At 30.5% G+C, this 11,152-nt stretch overlaps 1 protein-coding gene across 1 annotated transcript in view; it reads right to left on the bottom strand.

Moving 5' to 3' along the window:
- The window catches only part of LOC127790193 (uncharacterized), a 69,011-nt gene extending 62,612 nt beyond the window's left edge, over window positions 1-6,399 (bottom strand). Inside the window, exon 1 of the mRNA XM_052319492.1 lies at window positions 5,814-6,399. Within this exon, the coding sequence (XP_052175452.1) occupies window positions 5,814-6,399 (586 nt within the window). The remainder of the gene's footprint in view (window positions 1-5,813) is intronic.
- Window positions 6,400-11,152: the final 4,753 nt, after the last annotated feature.

Below are 11,152 nucleotides of genomic sequence, written 5' to 3'. Positions count from 1 at the left end.
AAATAAAGATTAGGAAACCTATGGCTGGCCACATTGCTTTGTAATGGGTTGACATTTATTTCGATGATAACGTAGGTCTCAGCACAAGCTGCAATTGTGAAGATGGTGGAGATAAGTAGAGCAGCCAGAGAACCCAAGGTATCTCACTGGCAAGATCATGAAGAAGTCGTCATTGGTAAACCTCGACAACTGAATCAAAAGCATTTCAGTCAAGGCAATTAGAGCGCTAAATAGAGCTATCCCAGTGTACCACAAGAATGACAAAACTTGATCTTCTTTCTTGGTGCTAAAAAACTTTGGACGACCACACACTTGCACTATTGTTATCGTCAACAAAACCTCCAGGGATGGTAAATAATGTTGCGTAGTTGACAGTGCCAATAAGAGTAGCAACCAACATCAACCCATTGTTCATATCTTTGAGTGCCTTCTCAGCGTTTTCTCTTAAGCTGACATGATTTTCTTGAAACAGTTCAAATGCCGTCTTCCCATCAATGTTGCGGTGGTATTGGAAATTAGGGGAGAATCATACCATATCCACTGCCAAAGAAAGAAAATAGTTAGCAACTCAATGGTTTTTTTTGTCCTTTGAATTCTACATAGTTGACTATCAAAATATAAAGTAAGCACATCATTTAGCTAAGTAATGTCATAGTCGTTGATTGAATCACATTGCATGTATTCAAGAAAATAATTTCTTAGCTAGGAACCTTAAACCAGCATACGTCCCATGCCATCTGGTTCATATGTCCAAGAACAATTCTAGGACCACTTCCTCGTTTTGTTGCAAGATGCAGAATGGTGTTTCCCTGGTTGTCTATTGCTGTTAGCATCACATCCTTGCGAACTTTTGTCTTCAAGTAGTCATATAGTCTTTTATCTTTCTTCTCCACTGCTATATGCAGTATGTTCTTTCCATTCTTGTCCACTGTATAGGCTGCATCTGGGAATTTTTCTAGTATTTCCTCTACCAACTCTTCAATGCTGTTTTCTACCGCCTGAAATAGCGGATTTTTCATTCCATTATTTTTGGGTGAATCTATTGTAGAATCCAAATTTGGCCGTTGTGAAGAAACTGAGTCATTCATTTGCCCATGATCTTTACATGGTTCCATTGTACTTTCACCGTAAGTGTAACGGCTCCAATCTTCTTCATCTCCAATAAATCTTTTGGCTAGCAATACTGCCAATGCGTGCTTTTGCTTTATATCATCTACTCCTCTAAGCAAATTGGAAACTACACAAACAAGAAATCAAAGATTCAAGGAATTAACATTGTGAACATAAATTCTTCAAAAAAAAAAAAAACAAAAAAAGGAAAATGAAAAGGTTTCTTGGTGAGTAATCTTAAGTAAAAGGAAAAAATTAAGCTAGAACAACCAACCTCTAAGCACTCTTCTGTACCCTGCAAGAACAATAGAGTTAACAGTGTAAGAGTAAAGAGTTGATCCAAAAAATAAAATATAAGAGTAGATTAAGAAAATAAATTAAGATGAGACCTACATTAAGCAAAGAAGAATGAGCAATTAACTCTCTTGAAGGCAAGAAGATACATCCAACGGCAAGTAAACGTTTTTTTTTCTTCGATCAAAAATTATTTCGAATTTATTGATATTTGGGACCATTCAAGTTTTTTTTTTTTCATATATTTTGAGATAATTTTTAATCCCGTGTTCTTTCGATTAAAGGTGCACAAACATACAACTCACCACGCTTCTGCTCTAAGTTGATGTTTTGGATGTTTGAATAAAGTTGGTTAATGTTGCACTACAAAAAAATAGGCATTTAGCGACGATTTTTTTTGCATTTAGCGGCGGTTATTTAGCGGCGATTTTGAAAACCGCCGCTAAATCAGCCATCACGGAGCATTTAGCGACAGTTTTGACCAACCACTGGAATAACCGCCGCTAAAAATATTTTTTTGCAGCAGTTTTAAAATCGCCGCAAAATTAGTGATTTAGCGGTGGTTTATAAAATATATAGCGGCGGTTTTCCAACCGTCGCAAAAATTTTAAAAATTAAAAAATTTTAAAAATTAAAAATAAAAAAATAAAAATTTTAATTTTAGCGACGGTTTCTAAAATCGCTGCAAAAAAAAAAAAAAAACTCCAAAGTTTCGATCCCGCAACCTCCACTATGCACGTGTGCACGCGCGACCGTCTGATCTGCCAAGCCCCCTTGTTATATAACCACATATATAAATTATATATCAAAACAACCACTACGTACTTTCCAAAATTATATTTATATTTTTTAATATAAATTAAAAAATATTAATTAATTTTATATTTTTTAAAAGAGTAAAGGAATAAATTAAAAATAAATTAATTGAATTAAATTAACTAAATTAATTGATTAAAAATAAAAAATATATATATTTTTAAAATTATTAAAATTTTGTTAAATTTATTTTTATTTTAATTTTTTAAATTAAATTTTTAATTAACTAGTGGTGAACCCATGTGATATATGGGAGAGTTTAATTTAAAAATAAAAAAATAAATTTATTATTTTAAATAATTTTAACAGAATTGATAATTATAATTTTTTTTAATCTTTAATCATGTTAAAAAAATTTAAGTTTACTTAATTATTCACTATTCAATATACTAATGGAGAACACTTTTAATTTAATATACTGTCATTCAATTAATGTATTAAAGAATAATTAACATATTAAATAGGTCACTTGAGAAAATACTTATAAATTTTTTTTATTATATTATATTTATTTATATATAAATATATTTTCACTTAAAAACATTCGTTATTTTCTATTTATTATATGATAATTATAAATATAAATTAAAATTCTTAAATATGAGTAAGAATAAGTTTTTTCAATAATAACCAAATTTTAAAAAAAATTAATTTTGATTTCTTCCATAGTCTTAAAAAATGTGATACCTTAAATATTAATTAGCATTGAAAAACCGTAGCAGTTGACAAGCTTAAAGAATTTTTATGAATTTGTTAAGACATCACATTTTCAAAACTATAATATAATTATTAAAATAATTAATAATTAATTAATCACTACCTTTGATTTAATGCAAGTTTTTGAGGGAAAAAATTCATCATTGATTGACACTTGGCAAAATACTTTATTTGACTATCATATTTTAATATTATATAAATATACATAGAATAAAGATATAAAAATAATATTTTAAATAAATAAATAATTTTCTATGACTTAATTAAAAGTTTAAGTTATCTATTAATATTTCTCATAAAACTCATGCAAATTTAATACAAAACAATTAGCATTGAAAAACTCGTATATTTAAAATTTATTATTAATTTTACAATAATTAGTACATATTATTTCAAAACAATTGAAAGATTTAAATTATCAATGAAAATTACAAAATGCAAATTATTAATGCGATAAGTAGTAAACGCAAATCATTAATGCAAGTTTTGGGGAAAAATTTATTACTACTTATTATTTAAAAGCAATTGAAAGATTTAAATTATTAATGCAAATTACAAAATGCAAATTATTAATGCAAGTTTTGGAGGAAAATTTCTTTTTTCAAAACTATCCTATTTTTATATATATAAAGATGCAAATTACAAAATATAAATTATTAATGTAATAAGTACTAAATGCAAATCATTAATGCAAGTTTTGGGGGAAAATTTTATTACTACTTATTATTTCAAAGCAATTGAAAATTTTAAATTATTAATGCAAATTACAAAATGTAAATTATTAATACAATAAGTATTAATTGTAAATCATTAATTAATGCAAGTTTTAGGAGGAAATTTCTTTTTTCAAGATTATCCTACTTTTATATATATAAAGATGCAAATTACAAAATATAAATTATTAATACAATAAGTACTAAATACAAATAATTAATGCAAGTTTTGGAAGAAAATTTTATTACTACTTATTACTTCAAAGTAATTGAAAATTTTAAATTATTAATGCAAATTACAAAATGTAAATTATTAATACAATAAGTATTAATTACAAATCATTAATTAATGCAAGTTTTAGGAAGAAATTTCTTTTTTCAAGACTATGCTACATTTATATATATAAAGATTTTGTAATTAATTTAAATTAAATTTTCAATTTCTTTTTATGATTTTATATTTCTTTTTATTAATTTAATTCAATTTAATTTTAATTTTGAATTATTTAATTATTTTTAAATTTAGCGGCAGTTAAAAACCGCCGCTAAATTAAAATTTTTACTGAATTTTGCAGTGGTTTCTAAAAACCGCCGTTAAATTAAATTATTAAATGAATTTATAATTTAATTTTAATTATAAATTATTTAATTATTTTTAAATTTAGCAGCGATTTTTCAAAAATGCTGCTAAATTAATTTTTTTAATGAATTTTGCGGCGGTTTCGAAAATCGCCGAAAATATTAATTTAATTTTAATTATAAATTATTTAATTATTTTTGAATTTAGCGGGGGTTTTCAAAGACCGCCGCTAAATTAAATTTTTTAATGAATTTTGCGGTGGTTTAGAAAATTGCCGCAAATATTAATTTAATTTTAATTATAAATTATACTTAATTATTTTTGAATTTAACGACGGTTTCTCAAAAATCGTTGCTAAATTTAATTTAATTTTTAATTATTTAATTATTTTCTAAATTTAGCAAAATTGAATATTTTAATGAATTTTGCGACGATTTTTCAAAACCGCTGGAAAATATTAAAAAAAACCACCGCTAAAATAGTATTTTGCGGCGGTTTACAAACTGCTGCAAAATTTCATTTTTTGCGGCGGTTTTAATAACCGCCGCAAAAAAATCGCCGCTAAAAATCAATTTTTTTGTAGTGTTGGTGTAAAAATTAGTACGATTCACTTCAATTAAAAATATGCCGATAATGCTAAAGGTATGGCTTTGAGATGTGTGCATTGGATATCTTAAAATAACTTTTATAATACAAAGAGGTCTATGTTTGAATACATTACAAAATATACTCAAAACGTTGAGTAAACAAGACACTCAAAAGTCTTACAGATTTTTCGTGTAATAAAAAGTCTCAAAAAATCTAAGTTTATGGGTGTAATCTTCACATTAAGAATGATTTAGAAGTATAGAATAAATTCTCTCTTTTAACCAAATAAAAAGTCTATTTGGTAGAGTTGTTCTTACAGTTTTCAATCAAAGAAAAATTCTCTCTTAGCAAATCTTCTACAAATAGAAGTGAATCTATAAAGCTCTGCAGAGAATTTACATATATTATACTGTTACGACATGACAACAAAACTAAAATAAAGTTGACTAAGTAAAGCAAATACCCGATGTTAGTTTGGTTAGCCACAAAGACGTTTTTGGTTGTGGGATATCCGATTGATTTTGAGGAGGGTTTTCCGCATCTGCACTGGGCTTTGTTCTCTTATCCGTTAGTGGAATGCCTGTGGTCAAGGTACAAAACATAAAAAAACGAAATCCGCATACAAAACATATATAGAACTAATGAAAAAGAAAACAAAACTATACATAATTAGAAAGCAACGCATGTCCATCAGCGTAGATTAATACTCACAAAGATAGATTAAACAGCAAATAAGTTGTGCCGGGATGTAAGATTTACTTCCGAGATTTAGGAATGAATATGCTGACCCGCTTTTAAAGGAAAGAGGTTTGCTGGCTAGCAGATTCAATGCAGTTAATCCTTTCTCGTCTTGTGCTTGAGCAAGATATGGAAATGATTTCATTATCTCCAATGCTAGTCCTGCTCAACATGAGAAGACAAACCCCAAGTAAAACTATACTTTTTGGAATCTAGTGCTAAAGCTACAACTTGAGTGGTAAGAAGAAGACACTTACTATAATATTCTCCGATGACGGCGGCGTGAAGGAGAGTGCAGCCGTCATTTCTCGTTGTCGTTACGTTGTCCTTGTTTAGTTTCCCCTTCACGAAATCGAACACATCTTTCTTCCCTGATGCAACGGCAACGTAAAGCGGCGTCTCGCCCAAACTATTGCGTTCCAAAGCCAAGCCTTCGTCCTTCTCCAACATGATTTCTACGACATTGCATCGCCCAAACCTCGCGGCTTCGTGCAAGGTCGTGTCGCCTCTCAAATTCCCGTTCTTCAGCATTTCGCTGGTCAACAGGCCGTCTTCAAAGAGTTGTTTGAAAGCCGATGCATTGCCGTCGATGGCCAGAAAATGGAGAATCGTGTTGCCGTGCACGTCGACATGAGCCAGACCGCCGCGTTGCCGCCTCTTCAAGTAGTCGCGGAGGACTTGAAGTGAATCTTTCTTCCAATCTAACACTGCTCTAAAAGCTTTGTGATGGCTAACAATGGCAGCGGGGCTGATTCCTGTTCCTTCCATTTTGGGATTCAGAGAAGTTGCTGGTTTTTTAGTATTTCGGAATGGGAAGTGCAAATTTGTTACTTCTACCGACATTGGGCCGGTTTGTCCGATGCAGGCATGTGGGAGGAGGGGTAGTTCACGTCCAGGCTTACGCCCCCTCTTATTTTATTTGCATCAAATAAATATTCTCTTATTTTAGTCGCATCAAATAAATATTATGCCAGATACGAGCAATAATATTTTTCATGTGAAGCGTAGTTTCTTAATTAATTAAAGTAATTTCTTTTGCAGGAAAAATTAAGTGTTAAGAGCATCTTGAATGGAGTACCAAATTGGTGACCAGTGTCTATTTGACGTCAAAATGCTCTCGAATGAATACACCAATTTAGTGTTAGGCACAAACTCTAATCACCAAATTTGGTATTGAGTGAATAGTATAACATCAAATTTATTTTTTAATTTTATTTTCAATTTTATCTCTCTTATTATAACTTCAAAACAAATTATTCTCTTTATATTCTTTATTATTTTTATTATATTTGTATAATTTGATTAATAATTAAAAATATAAATTAAATTATTATAAAATATATGTAGCGATAAAAATATTTTATTAAGATCTATAAAATAAGTATAATATTGAATATATTTTATAAATACCGTGTAAAAAAAATATTTATGGGAAAATAATTTGTTTGATTTATAATATTAGTTGAAATAAAAATGGATAAATAATTAGGTGGATAAACAATTAGTTTGATAAAAGTCAGGTGAAAATAATTTATTAAAAAATTAGTTGAAAAATTAATTAGAATTACATATTTTATAAAAAAAAAAAAAATTTATGAGAGTAATCATTAATTTTTAATAAGATGTGACTAATTATTTTTATTAGTGTTATATGTATTTCTCTCACACCACTTCTTATGGGCTAGACTCAGTCCAATGGGCCGGCCCAATCGCCCAAATCCCAGAAGGTCTAGGCAACCTTGTCAAAGAAAGTTCATACACCCCCGAAATCCGAGCTCATACCGCAGAACAAAGCGAGCTCTCAACAATCGATTTAACGAGCTCCTAATAAAGCTCTCAGTTCGCTGGACCGTTCAGCTCGCTGGTCTAAACCATCCAGCTCCCATAGACGACAAAACTGTTGAATAGCCAGAGACAAGGCCCACCTACTTTATTTGAGACGAACCATACTCCTCGTAATAAGGATCACACTCCCAATTTTATGCAAATGATAAGAACTGTTTGTCCTCCATTATGTCATCTTTATATTTTTATATCTTATCCAAATTATAAAAACCCCTCGTTATAAATAGGAGTCAGAAATGTCACAAGGAAAAAAGAGAAGAGAATAATTAGATACCGCCACTTTAAAAGAATAATCAGATACTGCCACTCTAAAAGAATAATCAGATACCGTCACTCTAAAAGAATAATCAAGGTACGGTCGTGAAGTAGACATTGTTCTGGCCGAACCACGTAAAAAACTTTTTGTGTTCTTCCCAACTGGTTCTTCCTCCTTACATCTTGGACTCATCAACCGTGGCCCAAACGAATCACAATCGGCTAAAACTGAACGTCGATAATTAATATTATGTTAAGTTATAAAAATTAATTAATATTAATTAAATAATTATTTATAAAATATTCTTTAAAAATACTTTTGTACCAAATTGGTTTGAGCACGTTGGAGAGTGAACACAAATTTGGCGGTGTTGAAAAATTTGGTGCAAACTACTATTTTGGAGATGCTCTAATGCTTTTTAATTACTCTTAAGAAAATGACAACAAATTGAAAGAACCAAGAAAGAGAATAAAGCACCTCTGCAACTAAGTCTTATTGAAAAGAAAGAAAAATAAAATTATTTCTATATATTTGACTTCTGACTGCTTGACTAGAGTTGACTTCTCTATCTGAATCATTCTCTTCTCAACAACCATCGCCCAAGTCTTAGATGCGTACACATTTTGTATCATTGCATGCCGACTTCTAGATGCTTGCTCGATTATATGTTCACACATTTTGCACCATTGTATATTTTTGCTCTTTGACGATTGTGTTTTTTTATGTATTGCTCCTGTGACTTATGTATTGGACACTTATTGTTAGGAATATCATTTTGATTGGTTGTCTTATTTTATCTATAAATTGACTTATGCCCGTGTTTAAAGACAAGGTATAAATAATATTAAAATTAAAATACAATTATAATTTATATGTATTATGTTATAATAATTTTGCTTGTATTAAACGCTCTAAAAAATTTAAATAAGAAACAAGCATATTAGAAACAAACATATAAAATTGCAAATCAAAATATAAGAGTAAGTAAAAAAAAAATTATAAACATTGAACAAAAAACAGAAATTAAAGTTATTGTATACTTGTTAACGTTTTATAATAAAAAGTAAAAAATTAAATTAAACTAATAAACCATATCAGTAAATGCTCTACGATCTGAACAAATTAAATTAAAAATTAAATATAAAACAATACATATCAGTTGTCGCTGGCCGCCATGGCTGAGGCCATCAACCGGGAGGACCCCGATTTGGGGTCGGAGAACCTTGGGTGCCTGAACGCGAGTGGTTGAGAACCTTTGTGTTCTCAAACCTTGGGTTCCTCGACCATGCGTGATCGAGAACTCTTTGATTTTTATATTATTTTAATTTTAAAAAAATTATTTTGCTTAAAATAAAAAATAGAATTAATAAAATAAAAATAGAATTAAAAAATAATATTTTTTTAAATATTTACATCTTTAAGTAACTCAATATGATAGATTAACCAATTTCACATTTCTTTAAGTATAAAAAATTCAACACCTAAAGATAAAAATATTAAATTTCTAATTAAGTTTCATACTTTGATATCATTATTTGAATAAAATCTTATATTAAAAATAGCATTTGATCATGAATGATTTAAAAAAGAGATTTTTTTTTCTTTTCAAATTGATTCATTCATGTCAAATTCTTATACATTAAAACTTACACTGCTGGTTTTAGAATATTTAAAAATTAAGTATTAAATGCTTTTAAAATTAGAATATGTAGAATGATACTCTTTAAGAAAAATTAAAAAAAAAAATCATAGTCTATGATACTCTTTATTTTACAGTGGTCGAGTCGACACAATGTAAGAACCCATATTTCGTAAGGCTACCATGTAATTTAACCAAGTTTAGAATGTCAAAAAATTGACTTGATAGCAGTTATAAGTACCAAATCAACTATAGGGAATGTCTCGGAGTGAAATTGTCTAAGAAAAATGATATGGTCTCGATGAGCATTCTAAAATAAGATTTATGGTATCGAAAGAAATCGGATCGAAAATGATTTTCAGTACAACTAAAATACAGCTACTATTTAGGCTACAAAACTGAATTGTCGTAAAGGTTTTTTCGAAAAATCAACGGAAGCCTAAAAGGGCTTCGGTTTTTTGTAATAAGTAATCCTTCAGTAGTTTCGAGATGAAACGATAGCCCGGTGAGGACAATGGGACAAAATCATCATTATCAAGTAACTTTGAAGTTATTAATTTTGCATTTCGGTATTGTAATGCAAATTAATTTGAGGTTTAAGGGCATAGTTACAATTAGGGAATTGCACAAGTGAAATAGGGATGAAATTTGGGGTTTAATGTGTAATTTTTCTTAGTTTACAGTGTAATATATATATATATATACATATATGCGTGCACAAGCACGCAATGGCCACGCCTCTACAACCCGAAAGCTTATCTTTGCAAGTTTTGGAAGGCTTTGAACGCATTGAGGGATGGCTTGAGGAATGGCCCTGGTAGGCTTGAGGTAGTAGAAATGCCTATAAATAGAGAAAAAATGGGAGAAAAAGTAGGGGAGAAATGGAAAAAAAATGGCTAAGAAAGAGGCAGAGAGAGAGAGAGTGCTGAAGCCGAGAAGGCCGCCTGGAATGGCTAAAATTGGTCATGGCAGAAGTAGCAAAGCTGTTGTTCGGCAGCTATGGCCGCGTGGAAGAAGGCAAGCCAGTGAGTAGAGGGTAGTTGCGGTGCTGCTGGGGGTGTGCGACAGTGATCGGTGGGTATCCGAAGAGGCTTTCGGCATGGGAAAAAGTAGCCATGGCAGCCGCAGAGCTGTAATTGTAGCAGTTGGATGACCAGACAATAGCGCGCAGGAGCCGCGAGCAGCGATTAGGGAGACTGGATGCGCGTGGGGGTGGTCGAAGGTGAAGCGCGGCGGTGTTGGCAGGCCGCGACAGCCAACGGGAGGGCCAAGCAAGCCGTGCGCAGGTGGCTGTGTGCGCTGGTGTGTTGCAGCGAAAGAGAAGGCGGGAAGAGGACGAAGAAAATGGAAAAGAAGAGAAGAGAAAAAGAAAAAAAAAAGAAAGGGGAAAAGAAAAAAAAAAGAAAATGTAGAAAAATGTTGAAAAATCATAGAAAATTATAGAAAAATAGGATTTGAAGATTTAGTAATATTTCAGATATTTTGGCAAGAAAAATTATTCGGTCACGCGTTTTGAGGATATGGAACGCATATTGAGTAAGCTAGAGATGCGAAGTTAAGATAAGTAAAATTTCCTAGAAAATTTTAGAAATTCAAGAATATTATTTTATGAATTGTCGTAGTTAAATATTTCAGAAAATATTTAGATTGGATTTATTTAGGAAAAATAAGAAGAAATAGAGAGAAAAATAAAAAAATGCAAGAAATTATGAATAATAGGTTTTAACACTTATTTAATCAAATATGGTTATTAGGATGCTTTGAGGCGTAAAGTTGAAGTAAGTTGTGCGAATTTTGAGGTTGGCACGTAAATTAAGGCGATGTACGAATTTTGAGGCAAGACGCGAATATCGAGG

Source organism: Diospyros lotus, chromosome 14, assembly GCF_014633365.1.
Source record: "Diospyros lotus cultivar Yz01 chromosome 14, ASM1463336v1, whole genome shotgun sequence".
In the NCBI taxonomy this organism is placed as follows: Eukaryota; Viridiplantae; Streptophyta; class Magnoliopsida; order Ericales; family Ebenaceae; genus Diospyros; species Diospyros lotus.
The sequence above is the reverse complement of the archived record's forward strand: the minus strand, read 5'-3'. Positions and strand labels throughout refer to the sequence as shown.